Source organism: Colius striatus, chromosome 4 (genome assembly GCF_028858725.1).
Source record: "Colius striatus isolate bColStr4 chromosome 4, bColStr4.1.hap1, whole genome shotgun sequence".
Lineage (NCBI taxonomy): Eukaryota > Metazoa > Chordata > Aves > Coliiformes > Coliidae > Colius > Colius striatus.
In genome coordinates, this window is record NC_084762.1 from 3,276,622 (window position 1) to 3,296,853 (window position 20,232).

Sequence of the window (20,232 nt, forward strand, 5' to 3'; positions counted from 1 at the left end):
CAGAAACAATTTAAAATTAATCAGAGCTCTCCAGTTTTCTGAACTCACTGTTTACAATTAAACCCATCTTTACATACAGGAGATGCAGTTCACACTGCTTGGCACCGTTTGCAGAGAGGACGAAGCTGGAATGAATCAATCAGGATATTAAATTGTATTTTTAGTCTAAAAAAGTGCTTTTAACCGTGTACAGTTTGACAAACCAGTGTGCAAAATGAAACTATTTTCAAGGCATTTCTTTTCACTTGTCAAAAGGGACACAAAAAAGTAACACAATACTAATGGTGTGCACGTGTATCTCTAATGGCAGACGTATGTGCTTCAGGACTCTGAAAGAGAACGTTTAATCCTCAAATACAAATGTATGAAGAGAGCAGGTAATGGAATTTCTATGCTGTGAGATTACACCAACATCAAATGTGCTGTGAACCTCAGGCTATTGTCTGACCCCTGTCACCTGGACCCACAGAAGGATGTTAACAATATTAGAGCAAACAGGTTCCAAATGGACTGGGATTTTGCTGGTTTGACACAGGGATTAGGGAGGGAGAAGTTGCCTGGCTTAGTCATCTTCAGTTAACTTTTAACAACTGCCTACCACTGTTGCAAATATCAATTAGCTAGTTATAGACCTACTGTCTTTCGAAAAACAGCCAGCTTCACTCAGGCCACAGGCTGCAGCTTCTCAGTACCTGCTGGGAAGTCGCTTCTGCTTGAAAGATGGAAGAGGGCATATCCACTGAGGGTCCCTCCCCATCCCGTGTGCTGAAACACATCTCAGAGCAGGCATTCTTAGCTGTTACCTTCAAAGTTCAGTGCAGATCTCTCAGGCAGACCAAAAACATGAGCTTAAAGAAAATCCTCAAAGGTGCAGGAAACCCCAGCCTTGGTAGCAACAATTTCTATTGTTTTCAGCTTGTTGTTACCCATTTCTTTCCCTTTCCTGGTTACATCACTTTACTTAGAGGTTATTCACCATTTCCTGGAAGATGCTTTTTTCCCCTCACCACAAGGCTGCCAACCGTCTGTTTGATACTTCCCAGCTGGGTCTCACCAACCTGTCTGGATCTTCTCCAGCACCTTCACAGAAAAGGACTATTTCACATACTCTTATACATGTTTCCTTCGACTGGAAGGGGCTGCCCAGGTGGCTTGTGGAGTTTCCTTCTCTGGGGATATGCCAAACCCACGTGGACGAATTCCTGTGTGACCTATTCCAGGTGGTCCTGCTCTGGCAGAGGGGTTGGACTGGAGAATCTTTCAAGGTCCCATCCAGCCCTTGAGATTATGTGATCCTGTGATTTATTTCCAGAATTATGGTCTCCTAACTCTGTGAATATTGGGTAAAAGCAACCCTTTAAACTGGTTATTTTGGATCTTCCGGCAGGACTGTTAGAAAACATGCCACCTGTAATAAGGATGGAACACAAATTCCCTAACAGATTGTACAGCTAACTGGGACTGTTACTCATAATTGAGCCTAAATCTCTTCAGTGTGGAGGTGCTTTAAGTCCAGACTTGGTAAGCTCACAGAGGACAGGCAGGCTTGGAGCCTGAGACCTGCTCTGCCTCAGGTGGAAGCAGCAGATATGCAGCATGGGTAGACCCTCAGCTCCTCGCCCATCATTCTTCCCTGCCCTGCAGCACAAACAAGCTGTCCCACAGCACACATGACTGATGGCAAAGGAATCTTCGAGCTTCTCAGAGTGATCACATGCAGCCAGACACACACAAGGTCAGAAACAACAAGGGCACTAATCATCAGACCAAACTGAGATCAAAACTGTCGGAATTATTGATCTTCTCCTGTGTGTTGCAGCAACACTGATGGAAGCATGCCTTGAGGCTAGACAATCAGTCCCATCAGGTGGCTGAGAGCAGGTGGCATCTTGGACCCAATCTCTCCAAGAGAGAACTCTTTCCTAGAAAGATTGCCTTCAACCCTGTATCAACTCAAAAAAGCTTCTGAGAAAGCTGCAGGTATCACCAAACAGAGAGAGTGTTTGACTAGTTTGGGACATACACATCTACTAAGCCTTACATTAGGAATTAGCATCCAACAACAATTCCACTTCAGAAGACTCCAGGAATGTTTGTGTCACACAGGTGAAGATGAGGGCTTTTAGAAACACATGTTATGTCATTTCAAAGCCAGGTTATTAAATATAGTGAGGCAGGTCACAGACTCCACAAAAAACGCTCCACAGGTGCCTCAGGTTCAAATTCAGCCATCACAGTCTCTCCACTAAGCATCCAATACCTCTTTATCCTTAGTATTCCTTCAGTGTATCATTCAATCACACCAAGATCTGTAAGCTTTAAAAGAGTGCAACAAGTAAAGCAGAAAAGGAGATAACAAGGAACTGCTGTTCATATGCAAGATTCAAACTAAGACTGTACATGTAAGTACTCAAGAACACTTCTGACACATCCACAGTACTTTCCCAACAAATGCACTTCAAATGCTCAATTAAGGCACTGGATTTTTTTTTTCCAGGACTCAACAGCTTGACCTTTTGAGATCATGAGATGTTACTGTCTTTCTGAAAGACTGACTCAACGTTAAATCTGCTGCAAATTCCAAATGCTGACTACAATTTGACAGCTCAGAAAGACAATATCAAGAACTGACCACAGGAAGTATTCCCCTGACCCTCTGTCCTCACCTCTCTGTGAAGAGATCCATTTGATTAGCATCAAGGATGCTGCTCAAAACCTCAGGAGCTTTTGTTGAGAAACTTTCAAGGAGAAGATGATTTGAATCAGATGAAAGTGTTGTAAGGAAGGGAAATGCTGAAGGGTGGATTGTCAGAGCTGGATGCAGCAGTACATTTAACTTGTCTAATCATTTGGGGTGTGCAGGTTCTACAAAACAAATTCAGGATGAAATGCTGAGCTTTTACTCTCACTTTTACTCCTTTGCCACCTATTTGTACTCCTATGGGTAACTAAATTGCACTGTTCAGAACAAGATACGCTTTGCATTTACCAGTCAGGAAGACTAAAGCCAGTCGAGTCTAACCCATATGAATAGGATTGAAGAGCAGGGATGCTGTAAGATGGTCATTCACTGAAGGTATGGTAAAGAGCACATGAGTCTGGAAGAAAAAGCATCTTTTCTGTGCACATTACAGGCTCGTTTAACAATTGTCAATCACAATGTTGTTACTAACACTTTCAACCTGTTTCCTCCCCCGTTGTTTGCTCCCTTGCTCTATGGATCTCTCATTCAGTTTCTGTAAATGAACGCCCAAAAATGACATAACAGGGATAGTCAGCTCTAGCAGTTTTCTAAACCAAATCCATGAAACAACTACATTGAGAAAAACAATTACAAAACCCACCTAAAATTCTGCATCGGCTCACACACCTAAAAGTTTCTGCATGCCCAAAAGCATTTGAGCAGGCACAGCAAAAACAGCAATAAATTTGAGTGTAAGAACAGAAACCACCTGATGTCAATGGAAATCTCTTGCCCCAGCAAGTACTATTTTTATGTTGAATTACATGATGATTGATGTTCTACAAATGCAATTTAAATCCACCTTTGCAGAAGCAGTTTCTCCATAATTACAGTATATTCCTCATTCCTCTCTGCTGTTTTCTTTAAATTACAGCCTACAAAGCGAAACTCCCAGAATGGATATCGGCACAGATAATGGTATTACTATTTCAAATTCATTCCTTCAATACATCACACTTTCCTTAAGCAATCAAAATGCAACCTGGTGCTCTCATTGAAGTGTTTGGCTGAACAACAACCCCTTCATTTAAAAACTTGAAGGGGGAATTACCTTCAAGTCAGGTCCTTTGTAAGTCAATGCTTGTTGTCCAAGATGTTCTCAGATTAAGACAGGAAAAAACCCAAACCAGCCACTGATTTTGGTAATGACACTCTTTCTACACTTACAGCCATTTTCATAAGAGGACAACAAAAGAAGTCAATAATTATTTGTGTTTAAACAGGAATAGCTCCAGAATTTCCAATCCAGGCACACAAGGCTGACATTTCCTATGTTATGCTGTCAAGCCCAGTAATTAGTATATACAAATGGGCAATGGGCAATTGTTTAACCACAGCCATTTCACCATGTTCCTGCCAAGCCACAGTTCTGTACGTTGCCTACTGAAAACCTGGTTTTACTCCCCAAAACACACTCTTCTTTTGAGCCTGTCAAATACAGATTACCCTTAGCATCGCTTTTGCCAGGAGCAACTTTACTTTTCAGTAATCTCAGTTGAAAAGGCAATTTGGTCCCCAGACATACTGCTCGGGATTCAGTTGCATTCAGAGGTGTCGGTGGTGAGGGGCTGGCAGGGAGGTCTGTGGGGTGACCCCTGTGAGGAGAGGCTGAGGGTACCCCGGGCAGAGCCCCTCAGGCAAAGCCCAGACAAGAATGGGCAAAATGCTGCCTGGTGGTGAGGAAAAACCGTGAGAAACAGCCCAGCAAACACCCTGGGGAGAGTAGGAGGAGGATGAGGAGGAGGAGAGTCTCTGGGCACGTCAGCTGAGGTTCCCATGGGCAAGGCCACAGAGACGCCAGTCATTCCTCTGCAGGCCATGGAGGACCACACCAGTGCAGGCAGATACAGCAAGCTAGAGCCCATAGAGAGCCCAGCACAGTAACTGCACATGGAATGACAGAATGGTAGGGGTTGGAAGGGACCCTTAGAGATCATCTGGTCCAACCCCCTTGCAGAAGCAGTTCCCACAGGAACGTGTCCAGATGGGTCTTGAAGCCCTCCAAGGAAGGAGCCTCCACACCCTCCCTGGGCAGCCTGTGCCAGGGCTCCCTCACCTCACAATTAAATAGTTTTTTCTTATGTTTAAGTGGAACTTTTTGTGTTCCAGCGTCATCCCATCACCTCTTGTCCCGTTGCTAGCTACTATAGAAAAAAGGGATGTCCCAACCTCCTGACACCCACCCTTTAGATATTTATAAACGCTAATAAGATCCCCCCTCAGTCTCGTCCAGACTAAACAGCCCCAGTTCCCACACACAGCCCATGATGGGCCCATGATGGAGCAGCCTGTTCCTGAAGGACTGAACTCACGGTGAGGGCTTGCACTTGGGTGGTTCTTGGAGGACTGCAGCCCAGGGGAAGGCTGTTATGGGCTGACCACAACCCTCGTTCCTCATCCTTCTGGGGAGGAGGTGGAGGAGTTTGGGACGAAAGAGTGAAGCTGAGTCTGAGAAGAAGGGGGATGGGGGGAAAGTTTATTTTACTTTGTTTCTCACCATCATAGTCTATTTTTAATTGGCAATAAATTAAGTACATTTTCCCCAAGTCAAGTCTGTTTTGCCTGTGACAGTAATTGGTAAGTGATCTCTCTGTCCTTATTGTGACCCGTGAGTTTTTCCATCTTATTTTCTCTCTTGTCCTGTTGAGGAGGGGGAACAAGAGAGCAGCTGGGTGGAGGTCTGGCTGACAGCCAAAGTCAACCCATCACACAGCGAAATAAATAAAATAACCCATCCAATACTGTCCCCACTTTGCATGTCCTTTCAAAGGATGTAGAAACAGGGACTCAATGAGGCCACTACCCTCCCTCTGACCCTCTTCAAGCTGTAGTTCAGCACAAACAGTTTCCTGACTGGGAGCCAAATGATACTTTTCCTCAAAAAAGAACTCCTGACTCCTCCAATTTCTTCATTTGGCTTGTCATCAGCTTCTTAAGTCAAGGCTACTCTTCCCACAATCACAGAAACTGAAGAGAGTGTGCTTTATCTACAGTTTACAGTGAAATCCAACAGCACACACAAATCCTATTTAATCTGCTGGCAGAGACATACATAAATATGTACACACACATATTCTAAGGTAGGCAATCCAGTACAAATTCTACACTTCATGTATAATGTAGGTACCATTTATCTGCTCATTTTCATAGAGACTGCAACTATCAGTAATCCATAATTACTAACCACAGTAACAGTTTAGTAAATACTGGTTAATGTATTAACTGGGAATGGATGGGCAACATCACCGGACAGGTCAACATGACTGAAATCAAGAAAGGTTGTGTGAAGTATAAAAGGCTCAACCCTGAAGTAATTTCCTTTCGTTGTTTTTCATAATCAAGTCTAATGACCCATTGTAAAACTCTGCTTTGTAAAAGCATTCGACAGACATAATATGGACTAAATTCAACCTGTGTCCCTCATCTCCCCAAGGCTTAAGCTAAAAGTAGACTGTACACAAATACTCCAGATCCAGGGCTCCCATTCCCAGAAAGCTTTCTTAACATGGGATTTGAGAACTGGCATATGTAGAAAGGAGAGAAAGACCCAAATCTCTGAAGATTTAAATGTAAAACCAAGAAAAAGACGAGTTTCTACATTAAGCAGTTAGTATTTCTCCTTCAAATTACAGAGAAATGTATTCTCTTGCCTACCATAAACTGTTTATATCCAAGATTGTGTACACACACTGTCCATTTTTTTTTAAAGATGTCTTTTTAAGTGGTTCATAAAATGCTGACTTGAGCAATAACCATAAAGACATTCTGTGGTTTCCATCAAAGCCGAATCCTCATCTTATTGGGACATGCTACAGAGACTGATCAACACAAACAACTCAAATTATGTACACAATTTTTTTTAATGATGAAACATACATCAATTATAACCCTGTTTTCTCCTGGCTCACAAACACTACAATGCTTTCCTAACATTTTATGTCACCATAACGAGTTGTCAGGGAACTGAGCACAGGAGTGGAAATGGGTACCTCAATGATGTAAAGATTGCTGTAATCCAGGCTCATCATCTGGGTGATGTGTCAATAAAGAGAGGTTTACTAAGCTGTTAAATCAGAGCCTTACATGCTGAAACTGGTGTGGATATCAGGAAGGCTGACACACAATTGTGGCTGTTAACATTGAGAAACCTAATTCTGAGGCTAAGACTGAATTAATTTAACTCCTATCAGGCAGTATAGAGGTTTCATATTGTAAGTTACAATATCATAGTAAAATTACCTGAACATCCCTTGAGTTAAAACACATCTCGGGATACCATATAAATATTAATTAAGCATGAGCTGCATACAACTACTGCACAGTTCTTAAAGATCACTTCTGGAAATGACAGTCTGCCTGAGAATTTGCCTGACAATAAGGACATTTCAAAGTTCTTTAAGACTCGTGACAAAAGTTAGGGTGACATACAAATAAGAAATAACAGGATCTCTTAAAAGTTCTGTCTCTCTTCTGGCTGTTAGTGCAATAATAAACATGTGCATCATTCTTTTCCATTTTCTGACAAAAAAGCCTAACAATACAAAGCCACATAAAAAAAACGTTTATGAGAGTTTTCTCAATGGAGGGTTGGTTTGTCATCTTTCTACTCATGGAATATTCAGTCACAATAACCTGAGTTAACTATGTTATCAAAAAAGCAGTAATGTCCTGAGTCAGTATAAATATTCCAAAGCCCACTTTTGTAAAGGAAGGGCATGCTGACCCAGGTTACCATCTTACTCCTTGAAGGATAAACAAAAAAAACAAGACAGATAGGGATCTGAAGTGCTGCACTGCTGTAATAATCATGAAGCATCCCCATTTCCAACACACTGTCATAAACACCATGTTTATGGGACAACAGTTGGGCTTAGTTAATAACAAATATGAATAAGCTGAATATCCTTTGTGTAGGAAAGTACACTGTACCCCCAAAAAACAGATGCCACGAGGTAAAGACAAACTGGGAAGAGTTTTGGTTGGGACTACCTAAGAGTATAGATTTCATTTGTGAACTCGTTCAAAGCAACATGAAATCTTAAGGCCAAACCACAAACTCTAGAAGCTTTCCAGCACACTACACAGTTTCTTGATAGAAGCTTTGTTATTCCTTTTAATAATTTTGCACATTTTTCATGCTGTACTTCAAAAACATCATAGTCCAGCATTAAAGTTACAGGCAGCGTCTTGTGGACTAGACACTTGTTTATATTGAAAGTACAGCCAATTAAACTAAACCTTGTAATTTAAAGCTTCACGGAACAGTAATTTTTATGGCCTGATAAGTAATGGAGACAAACTTAGGTAACCCAGAAAGACCCAGACAAATACATTTCTTTAATAGCAAATGTTTACTAGTCGGGCTGCAGAAACAATACAGCCTTTTCTCCCCCCCTCACTGCAGCGTACTGAGCTTGCACACGCAAACGCAGGCAGAGAGAACAAGGAACACAGTTACAAAAGAGCATTAAACCAGCAGATAATTTATCTGTCCTGCTGAGGAAAGCTCAGGGAAGTGAGCCAAAACATCTGAAAAGAAGAAAACACAAGAGGACTAAACCTAAGCACATCAAGATATAGCACTGAGTTAAGATGGGGCAGAATTTAAACAGTGTTCTACACCCACCTACGCTGGTGCAACTGAAATTTCTTCAGGTCTCCCCTAGATCATTAACCAATGAATCCAATAAGCCACAGAGCTTTTGCCAGTAAAGATCTCCCAAATTACCACTAACACAAAACATATAGCGCTGCCCAGACATTTAGGGAGAGGAGAAAGCAAGCATTAGGTAGATAAAGAACATGGAGAGCAGCAGTTCCACGAGCTAAAGCTTCCATCTCTCAGACTAGCTGCAATTAATTCAAGTGTGATGCTTACCTTTAATAGTTTCCTCCACAACTTCTACTACACGATCTATCTGCTGAACCTAAAAAAAGTCAGAAGGTCAATATCTAAGCAGTCAACAACTGGACAGACTTTATATACACTCTTCTTTCAAAGGTGTGCTCTTCTACGGAGTAAAGAGTTTGGGGCTATGTTTTGAGACAGTTTTGTTCTGTCTGTCTTGGTTCACCTGGCCAAAGTAAAACCGACTGCCTTAAACCAAATTCTGTCCTCAAAACCAGCAAATTCCTGTAAGTTTGGCAAAAATCACTAAATAGCTGGGAAAAAAAGGTACTCTAACAAAAGGAGTTCAGGCCTTGACCACTGTCCATGGTCTGTGACAGGCAGCGGTCACACAGGCTCCCAGCACCTAGGTGCCTCAGACCAGGCTCCCAGGTCTCAGCACCAAAACAGGTGGCAGAGAACAAAACAAGCTGAGGATATTGTGAGTGTAGACTATAGGGAAAAAAATTAATTAAGTATTACAGGGGAAAGACACTGGAACATGGGAAGAAATAAAAAGTCAAGTTTAAGGGAGCAGACATTATCCTGGACTTAGGGCATGAATTGCTGGAAATGGAAGGAAAATCCCTGATGCTTTTCACAAAAACAATTATGTGATAAATAAATAGCTCAATTATTTCTTATCAGCTACATTATTCTTTATTTAATGTCCAATATACTATGGATATTTTGATGTATTAAGTAGAAGGAATCAGCATTGACACTGCAAAACACTGCGAAATTCTTGGGAGATTCTTCCTACACCTTTCATCCAAACCACTTACTCCATGTAATATCTATGACAAACATAATATATATATTTACAAACAACGCAGAAAAGCCTAGGCTGTAAATTACTTTATCATTTCCCCCGATATGCCTTTTCAAACAATGCTTCTGTAAGCTGTCCATTATATGAACTTGATTTAGTATCATTTTTGCATTTCCTTTGAGTTTCTTTACCTATTTCTTTCAACAACAAGCAGAAAAGTCCAAGTCACAGAGGCTTCAAGAACAGAATCTGGTCTGGAACGTGGATCTCTTGCACCAAAGTCATCCAGCCTCCGTGTCCTAAAACCACTGAGTCTGTCCTTTCCTCTAAACACATCTCTGCATAACTATCTCTATTTGACATTTGTGATCCACTTGGTCTAAAAGCAGCTAAAAAAAAACCCCATCTCATCTGTAGCTGTTGTGTGATCTGGAGTTCCCAATTGAAGTCAATGGGAGGCTTGTTCCTTTCCTTGTATAACTTTTCCCTTGTTAAAACCCCTTTTGAAATACAGCCATTTCAAATCACACATCTCTGCCACTCCAGATGTCTGAATACAGTACATTAGCTAAGAGTTCCAGAAATTCAAGCTATTTAAGTGTCGCTAATATTGGTATTTTAGCCATCTTATTAAAAGATACATGTTTAAATCCTTCCCTGGATTACAAGCATTCATGTTATAGACCCATCAACATTTAGCAATCTGCTTGTAATGAAAGAACACATGAGCAGTTGTGTGGAACACACGTGTATTTACACACTTGCATACAAATCCCTTTAGATAGAAGCTACAAAATCCTGACCCAAGATACATACAGACTTTCTACTTCATTTTTTGTAAAAAGCCTTATAAAAAGCAACTTGTGTACATATTTATAACTATAAACATTTAGAACACAGTCTGTGCCAAATACAATGCCTAAAATGTTATCGCTGTGTATCACAAAACTAAACTGCCTAAGTTCATAATCATTTCAAAACAGGAGAAGCCTGGTTAGTTCATAACCTGAAGCCACCTATGATTACTTTCTCTATTGTACACTTGGGAAATTTTTGCATAGCTCCAAATCCCCTGTTCAATAAAGACACAGAAAAAAAACCACCCCAATCAGTATCCCCTGTTTTCATTTTATAGGATAAATTAAATCCTTTCTCAATATGTCTGTCATGTAAGTAATTAAAATTAGAGGCCTGAGAGATAATGAGATCTGCAATTAGAAATGGATGTTTATTCTTCCTTGTGTTATTTCCCCACATAAAGTATTTTTCATCTGAAATTATTAGAAGTTGCTTGTCTAGAACTCCAAGTGCCCATGAAGGAAATATGGAACGCTTCCAATCTGCGTTTATGAAGATATATGAAGGTAAAACTGACATGAATATGGAATGGGAGGAGAGAAGAGTTTACAGGAAAGAAAAAGGGGGAAAAAATCAGTAATGGAAAATAGATTTTCTTGAGTATATAAGGCCTGAAGGATTCCTTTCCCTACATCTCACTAACTTTACAGGTAACAATTAATTCCAGCACCTGACGTGCCATTTCTTCTAAGTGGCTGACAACTGTTGGTTCTGCTGGCAGACTGCAATTAACCCACTGGAATCACCAGCAAATAAAAACAAACCAGGGACTGCATGAGAGCTCTGCCACTTGCCACCAGTGACTAAATTTTGAGCAAGAAGTTTGTAGTTTGACCCTCTGATGTGTCCTGGCTCTCACGGCTACCACCACCGGTCCTTGTAACAGCCAGCCTTCTCAAGGACCCTCCCCCAGACTGAATGCTGTTGCTTCCCACAGCCTGCTTCCTTCCAGCATGGAAGCAAATGGCTTTCCACCACAGAAGGCTTGAAGGTTAAAGCTTCTCTGACATTGACAGGACAGTGACAACTCAAGAAACTACTCCCAGAGCTTTTCCCAACCGCCCTTCCCTTGACACAGTGGCTGAGTTTGCCAGAGGGGGAAATTTGTTGGTGGCAACAGAAGCAAATGTGCAAACACATCCGAGTGTCAGAAAGTGACTATCAACAGAAAGATCTCGAAAACCAGGGAAGGAGGGACAAAGAACACAAATATTGAAGACTAGAAATGTTAATTGAAAAAATCACTGCAAATCAACAAAACCCTTAGCCAACGTTTGAGAGAAACTGAGGATGGGATCCACAGTATAGGAAAGGGCAGCAGCTTGCCTGCACAGGAGGAAGATACTGCTCATCAAAAACAAACATCATAGGCTCAGTTGCTTTATGAACACCCTAGGAACAAGCATCTATACATATATATACACACACACACAACTACTTGAAGTAAATCAATCTTCTTTTCCAATCTTGGGGAAAAAAAATCCTACACATCTTTGACTTCCATTCACATAAGAAACAAATTGGCTACTAGATAGATAAAATAACTTTAGGTAATTACAACCCAGTACTCGTAATCCTGAAGGGTTTAACTCCAGTTGGCCAACTCCTGGTTTCATCTAACCTTGTTTAGGCAGCTCTGTCAGATGATGGATATTAAAAGCCTACTCAGCCTATCCCTTCTCTGAAGCTGGTAAAAGGGAAATACATGGCTTCAGAAGTCACTTCATATCTTCTTAAAATCTAAATTATCTTAGAGATCATTATCTTCACTGACCATAAAGAGGGCAGAGCAAAACACACTCTCAAATTACAGCACTTAGGCAGCATAAACCCAGGCCTTAATACATAACTTCAAAAGGCATGTGACTAGCCACTTCAGCTTCAGAGGGATAACATCTGTGTTTAAAACCTCTGCTAACAACACCGACCATAGCAATGGGCAATATTCTGGTTTAGGAAGGTGTTCTGAAAGCAAGCTCTACACTAACTTTAAAGGGAAGGAGACTACCCCAGGAAAGAACTTAACGGATAGTCACTGCTGAACTCTGATGTAGTCAAAGTGTAATTTGTATCTAAATTGATTCCTACTCCTTTTGATTCCTAGGACAGTAGGTAACTGCTGTGAAGTGAACAGTGTCTATTTGCACAGCCAATTTTCAGTTTCAAAGCAGGTGCTTCACTGCAATTCTGTCCCGACTTCCCAGGTTCAAAGTGGGAAGGTTCACCTGAATATCAGCGTGGCAACTCAGAAGCCAAAGCCAACCAGCTGAGAGGTGCTGCCTGAGCTTGAATTTTGCATGAGTTCATTCCTGGCTGTAAGTTAGGGAAGAACAGCATGCACCTGTTCCTGAGCTCCCAGCACGCTTTCCAAGAACTTCTGCTCGTTCAAATCATTCACAGGAAAATTCTATGCAATTTATTGGATATTTGCATTGATGCCAGGCTCCAGTTTATGGGCAGCAGAGAGGTTTGCAATCTTTAATGCCATTTGACTTCACAAACATTGCAAGGTAGGGAAGGATCGCAATCTCTGTTTTGCAAAGTGAAACTTGTGTGAGCTGAACATCTGAAACATCAGACAATGGATCTACAGGCGTTTGGCATCTTGGTAAAGTTACACTGATTTTCTTTCACAGCAGCACTGTTAAAGCTCTGCTCATGGTTTTACATATGGAGAACTAAGGCACATTCCATTTCAAAGTGTATACCAATTACAGACTAATTACAGCTTGAGAAGTCAAGTGCCTGTTTTCCTAAGGTATTTAGTATTTTTTATACTGAGCCACGTAGTTTAGAGCAGTGCTCTCAGTCTTAGGGGTTGCTACCTGGGGCATCCAGCACTTCCACCAATCACTCTCCACAGTTACACCTGGTCATTAGGAAAAATAATGAAAACTTGCCTTGTAGAGCAGAATATCCACATAAAGAGGTTATTTGGAGATCAGAGGAACACAGGGAGTCCGTGCTCAGAGGTCTTTGTGGCTGTATGTTTCTCGTAGAAGCAGTGGCTTCAGGCTCAGCGTGGCCAAAGAGCTCACAGTAACTCTATCATACCTTCTCATTCAGGAAGAGAAGGGATTCACCCACTTGCAGAGCCTTTGAGGGGATGTATGTGCATTAGGCCCCTCAGTATGTCCAGTACATCAGATGATTTCAGTGTACAGAGATGTGAGGCTTATGAAGCACTGTGAGACCTATGAACCCTTAGCAAACTGTTCAGGGGTTCCAACATGTAGCATCACTAGGGCATCAAATACCTTAAAACCTCAGACCAAGTGTCAACTCATCCTATTCCAATGATTCCATTTATCACCAGGAATAGGGAGTTTATATACCCTTGTAAGCAATCCAGGGAGCAAGGAAACAGTACAATGACCTGCATCCATTCACAAGTCCCAGAACATAACCTGTCTGCCAGATCTTTCATTCCTCCTTGTCCTTCCCTTTCCTTCTCCTATAATCCCCTCAAAACAATCAGCATAGACAGTCATGTATCCTTCCTACCAAGATATAATGAGAAATGAGGGACAAATCTAACTATGAGAGTTGATGCCTCTTTGTAATATCATATGTGCACTTAGTGGTTACAATCCTCCAAACATAAAGGAGTAATAAGCTTTGGAAACCACGTGAGTGTAAATGGTAATGCATCATTATGTGTTCTGTGCACTTTTCACACTTGGAGGGTTTTTTACTCCCCAGAGTTTCCCCTTCCAGAAAACAGCTCCTTTACCTTGCTATGGTTTGCCTTCTATACAGCCAATGGCAACATTGCCAGGTTTTAAAAAGAAACAAACACAAAAGCACAAATACAATGCAAAAGTATTATCATAAATGAAGATGGGGATATAAAACTGCTCTTCCTTCCCTTTTGCCCAAATGAAGTGATAAATAAAGAAGAGTGGAAGATCAGCCCTGTGTTTCTCAAGTGCAGATCAAAACAAGCCCCGGGTTACTAGAATTTCTCTGGTAGTTAAGGTTAACTTCCTCCGCCCTCACAAGATGAGCACAAGAGCCCTCTGACACACTTTGCTTTCAGAAAGACATCCCAAGGGAATTATAATTGCTGGTAAATAGCCATACTCTCAGACAACACTGTTCTTTCAAGCAACAACAACAAAATAGCAGAGCTGACGTAAGCAATAATAAATCAGCTGTCTGTCTCAGCCAAGTTGAAGATGAGACCAACCTGGTAGCAAAGCAAGATTTCCAGACTCTTGGTAACTGTTTAATAACTTGGTCACCACTGGATTTAACTCTTCAGAACGATGCAAATTTAAACAAACTACTCACTGCTCTTTGGCATTCTGCTTTAATAGTGTGAAGTAAAAGGGAAATAAAACCCCACAACAAAAACCCCCTCAGTTGTGTTCCTGCAATTTATGTGTTCTGGTCTTTTACACTACTTCCACTGATTTTAACCAAGGTTGTCTTACAGTAAACCAATTGTGACATTTTTAAGGGTATGGTAATGGGTATCTCCATGATCCTGCGTGAAACCTGAGTATTTTAAGGGTATAAAAAAGGGCACTGGAACTCAGTTTCACCAACAGTATATCCTGTTCCCCCTCACCTGATACCACAATCAAATCACCCTGGATGAAAAAGGCTTAAGTGGTATACAACCCAAGATAGCCAACAGTGGGATACCAAGAGAAAGGCAACAAATTCTATATATTGACACTGAATTATTGAAAACACTTTTCAAACCTCTGCTTTCTAATTGATAAAGATACATACCCCGATAATACTCAAGCCTTTCAGGTAGTCCTGACGAGGTTGGGCTTGTGGCACACAGCCTGCTAGAACCACTTTCTTCTTCCCCTCTTGGGCTTTCCTAAAGAAGGACAGGCAAGAGTGTTAATATTTTCCAAACTGATCATTTTCAACTTCAAAGTATTCATATTGTGACCTGGAAGCAACCACATGATAACATTCCCAAACCAGCAGCAACCTGTACTCATCTGAACCTCAGAAACCAAAACAAACCCACACACCAAGTGAGCCCCTTACAAAGCCATTGGGCTACAGCACACATGGCTCAGTTTGGGGAGTACCTACCTCCAGAGGCCATCACCACTGTGGATCTTGGACAAATGGACAATCTTGAAAGCCCTAAACCAAGCTCAGTTAATCTTTATTTTCCCCAATAAGAGCAGAGAATCTGGCCAAGAAAGATGGGACAGAGAGGTGAAGTGTAGGGACAGCCTGTGTGGATAAGGAACAATGGGCTCAGAACCTGAGCCTTTATGGAGGACTCACCTGAAATGATCAGGGACATCAATCTGTTGATGTCTGTTTACTTTTATTTACACCTTCTTCAGTAAAGTCACAAATAAATGCTGACTTAAAATCATACTGAGTATTTTCAAGCTTCAAAGTCTGGCAGAGAAGCATTTGCCTGGATATTAACATACAGAATTCTTTAGCTTTGATGCCACCTTAGCACAGAGCAGCAAACCAAAACAATAAAGCTGCTCATTTTGTTAGCAGCATTTTGACTCGCTTTGGATTCAACACTGAATATCAAACCATCACCAAATCTTCAAACTACAGCAAGTCCTGCACAAAACTCCCAGCTGCATACAAAACAGTGAGATGCAAAACCTGCTTATGCTCACTAACCCTTGAAGATCACCCATTAACACATTCACCCAACACGACTACTGCATTTTAATGTGCAAAATGGAAGGGAAGCCCTGAATAATTGTAGCAGATTTGCTAGGTCTGGCAAATTATGAGTTGCTCTAAAACCTTTCACAGTTGCATGCTGTATCACAACCTCCTGGCAGACTTCTGTCGAACTGGAACCCTTGTAAAGCCACATTTTCTGCAGCAATGTATGAATTCGGGAAGTGTTTATTGTTGGAACGGGGTAAGACATGTCATAACGTTTCCACAGAAGAATTACTCAAAATATACAACTGCTTCGACAAGTTTTATACTCTTCAGCTTGCCTGTTTCTAAGCTGAAGGCACTAGAGAAGGTGATGTTCAACAAGCACAAGGATGCTGCGTTGGGTGTATCTCCAGCAAATGCAGATTCACCAAAGAAGAAAAAACACCAGACTGGTGGCACACACAGTTCCAATCACTCACAGTTTTCACTTCATACTCATCATATGAACAGATATATCTGTAACTTACAGCTCAGATCAAATCTCACAAGAACACACAAGCAATGTTAATAATTAAAGTAATATTAATGGAGATCACTAGTCATCTCATCAAATGCCTTCTGTTGGCTGCTGCACTAAAATGAGGCACTCTGAAGGAAAATAAATATCCTTTACACAGCAAAAATGTCAAAACAACAGGAAAACATAATACATCTATTAGCTCACATCTAATAGAAATGCAACAAATCTCTCTGAAGTATCCAATTCTCGTTTTGTGGGACTTGCAGGAAATCTTGAGACACTCATACAGAGTCTCATTGCTCCTCGACTTGCATGCTAAAGTGTAGAGTAGAAACGCATATCCTTTCATCTTTTCCTTGATAATGTTTCTGTGCATAAGGATTTAGTATCTTAGGAAGGCAACCTAGCAACATGTCCCCAAAAATCTGCAATCTTGCTTTTCTTTCAGTGGTAAATATTGAAAGGTTTTGCAAACCCCTTAATAGAGGTCACCTACTTCTAGATAGCCAAGTAGGGAGGGGAAAAAACCCCTTTAAAAATCCTACTTCATGCATTACCTAAAAATGTCACATAGCACCATGTGACACTCCACTAACTCAAAGGATAAAAATCACTACTTTGTACAGTCCAACAGACTCAACCTAATGCCTCGAGGCAAGACAGTAAGACCTGTCTCCAGCAAACAAAGCACACGTCCCCAGGCAACTCTGCATCTGGTATAATCTGCTGCTAGCAACAGTCACCTCCATCTACTTGAACACTGGTGAGCACTAGATAAGAAAAAGCTTTTATTCAATTCTCTTTATCTGGGAAAAAAAAAAACAAACAAAGTTTCCCTTGACACATTAAATGGCATTTTAATGTTATTTCACAGCTTTAACATTTTGCTGTATCTTCTGGGACTATAACTGGAAGTAGGGGGGAAAAGTTAAGCTGAATATTCTTCATAGTAAGTATTGCCTTCACTTTTTAAAAGTTATACAGCTCTCTACAGAGTCTTCTGCACACTGAGAGTTTCTCCTCTCTTTTTTGCTTGAAAATGCAATTAAATGGAAATGTCAGAACTAAGTTTTCAATCACAGTCACTTTTCATTACATCCGTAACGCACTGTACAGCCCATGAAACCCACCTGAAGTGAAAAGCCAAAGCAAGGAAATTAGGAAACATTTTTGCCTCATTTTCAAGAAACTACTCCTCAAAACACACCTTCTGCTACTATATTGTCAACTCCTTTCAATGAGTCGTCCTCACATTAACAAAAGCCTACAAAAATTATGCTTCAGAAATCTAGTTAGCACAGCAACTGTATTAGAGAAGCCTTTATCCTTCAAAAACGTGAATAGCAATGAGAATAATACCTCATGGAATCTAGTAGGTGGCATGAATAAATACATCTCCTCTTTCAGATGCCCTTTTACGTTTGTCAATTACATGAACCTTACCTTGAACTTCCAATTAATTGACTGAGGGTACATTTTCTAGGAGTACACTCTTCTCTCAAAACTGCTTGCAAGTTACACATCTGAATAGGAATGTCATTAGAGCAATTCTTTTTTAAAGAAACCAATTATTCAAGTTACTTCCTAAGTAATGGGTAGGGAATTAAAAACCAAGTGAGAAACAACAGGGGTATGAAATCAAGTACCACATACAGTAGAGGGCTCGTACAAGATCTGTAGGGAGATCATAGCTTATATTCCATTGCAGAAATACAGACATTGCAGCTATAATTGTACTACTAGAGTTAACCAAATATATGCAATCTATTCTGCTTTTTGCCAAGCAAATTTGGGAATATAACTAGGATGGGGAGAGTCACAGAATCACAGAATCTTAAGGGTTGGAAGGGACCTCGAAAGCTCATCCAGAGCAACCCCCCTGCAAGAGCAGGACCACCTAGAGTAGGTCACACAGGGACTCATCCAGGTGAGTTTGAATGTCTCCTGAGAAGGAGACTCCACAGCCCATCTGGGCAGCCCCTGCCAGTGCTCCCTCACCTCAATAGGGGAGAAGTTTTTCCTTGTGTCTCTCTGGAACCTCTTCTGTTGCAGCTTGTACCCATTGCCCCTTGTCCTATCATTGGCCATCACTGCGAACAGCCTGGCTCCATCCTCCTGACACCCATCCTTTACTTTAGAGAAACTTCTGCCTTGCTTATGTGCACTTTTACTCATGCTGCTAGAAACCTGTCCAAACTGGAACATTTTGCTCACAATTTTATGTAACATGTTGTTGTGTGCTTCCACCTTGTTTTTAAAGCTCCAAGAGAATCTGTTCATTAACATCACAACGATAAAGAACCACACTCCCACCCTCCAAAAAAGCTCCTGTAAGTGTTTGCTACATCATCACAGCGTGTACAGCAACACTGCTGGATACCACAGCAGCCAGTGCAGGAAGCTCTCCCACTTTTTAATGCCTCACACAGCTACTCTACAGCAGGAAAAAAAATTAGGGACCTTTCCCTGAGGTTCAAATCTAAGGAAAGCAATCAAAAGGAAACCTGTGAAAGCAGAGAAGGTGGGTTAAATTCAATGGAAGACAATCTGTGACATCAAAAGTACCTGCTAACTTGCTCTTCACTAGAGAGAGGCAAGAGAAGAGGATGGCTGTTGCTCATTTCCCTCTCCATAAGCAAAACTGCCTAATGGATTCAATAAGCTGTGAGCTCTCTAGTGAATGACCCTTGGCTTTCAGAGCCACCAGCAGTCTGCTGACCACAAGCAGCCTGCTCTGCAAAGCTGGCAAACTACAGACTGGTCAGAATGAAACATGCAACTCATGTGGTGCTGCTCTTGTACCAGAGATGTGAAATCAAGCATTACATCTACAAACCCCTTTATTTTTCCTCCAAAGCCCACTGGTGGTGGAATAAACTAATGAAGTGTTTAAACAATGAGCAGAAGGCTGCCTGCAGTAGAAGGACTAAGTAACAAAGACAAGAAGCAGAACGTTCATCAAAAGCAATGAATTAAGGGAGAAAAGTGCTTTGCAGTGACCTTGTTTAGCTTTGACTTGATAGCAGTTAGGCAATGTTCATAAAATAATAAGAGGAACTGTCTCTAATGCTGAAGTACAATAGGAAGTATCTTTGTTACCTGAAATGAAAATGCAAGTATTTCAACCTGAATCCTAACTGAACAGATGACAACTGACCATACTCTCAAGTGAGTTTTCACATCCATGCTGTACTTCTGCCAACACATTCTCCTCTCCCTATTGTTGGGCCAGCACAAACTGGTGCCTTTCACATTAAGATCTATCTAGTTAAACTGAATTGTGCAATGCACCAGCATAGCCTATTCATGCCATTCTCACAGCTTCCTATCAGACAAAATCCACAACACCTCTTATTAGGAGTTTTAGAAAGACACGATGCTATAAATCAACAGGAAACTTGTATCTAGAGATGTCAAAAGAAATGGTAATATATGTGAAAAAGTTGTGTTAAGGCAGCTCTAGCAGAATACAGTATGAGCTGGGTGTATGACGAGATGAGGCTGCCAAAGGTTACAGAAAGTAAAGCTTGGGGGAGGGGGAATTACTTCCTAGGCTGTAGAAATGATGTTGTGATGCCTCTGTGGAAAAGGAAATGCTATTTGTCTAAAGACTCAAATGTGTTAAATCTTCCAATGGTCTCATCTGCCGAATTAATCAGCAGGAAGCCACAGGTATTAAAGAGAGCAACATCCCTGGCATAAAAAGATGGTGCTTGTGTAGCACCTGGAATGCATTCCTGAAAATCCATACAATCACACAGTTATTTTCTGACTGAAAAATGATAGATGATAAACTGTGACTTTACAGGCTTTGAGCCAAGCTAATGTCTCAT

At 41.1% G+C, this 20,232-nt stretch overlaps 1 protein-coding gene across 1 annotated transcript in view; it reads right to left on the reverse strand.

The window, feature by feature from the left end:
- The window catches only part of CDKAL1 (CDK5 regulatory subunit associated protein 1 like 1), a 335,233-nt gene that overhangs the window by 221,287 nt on the left and 93,714 nt on the right, over positions 1 to 20,232 (reverse strand). The window contains exons 6-7 of the mRNA XM_061995176.1: positions 15,001 to 15,097; positions 8,622 to 8,670 (exon numbers count right to left, since the gene is read on the reverse strand). Coding sequence (XP_061851160.1) covers positions 8,622 to 8,670; positions 15,001 to 15,097 — 146 coding nt within the window. The remainder of the gene's footprint in view (positions 1 to 8,621; positions 8,671 to 15,000; positions 15,098 to 20,232) is intronic.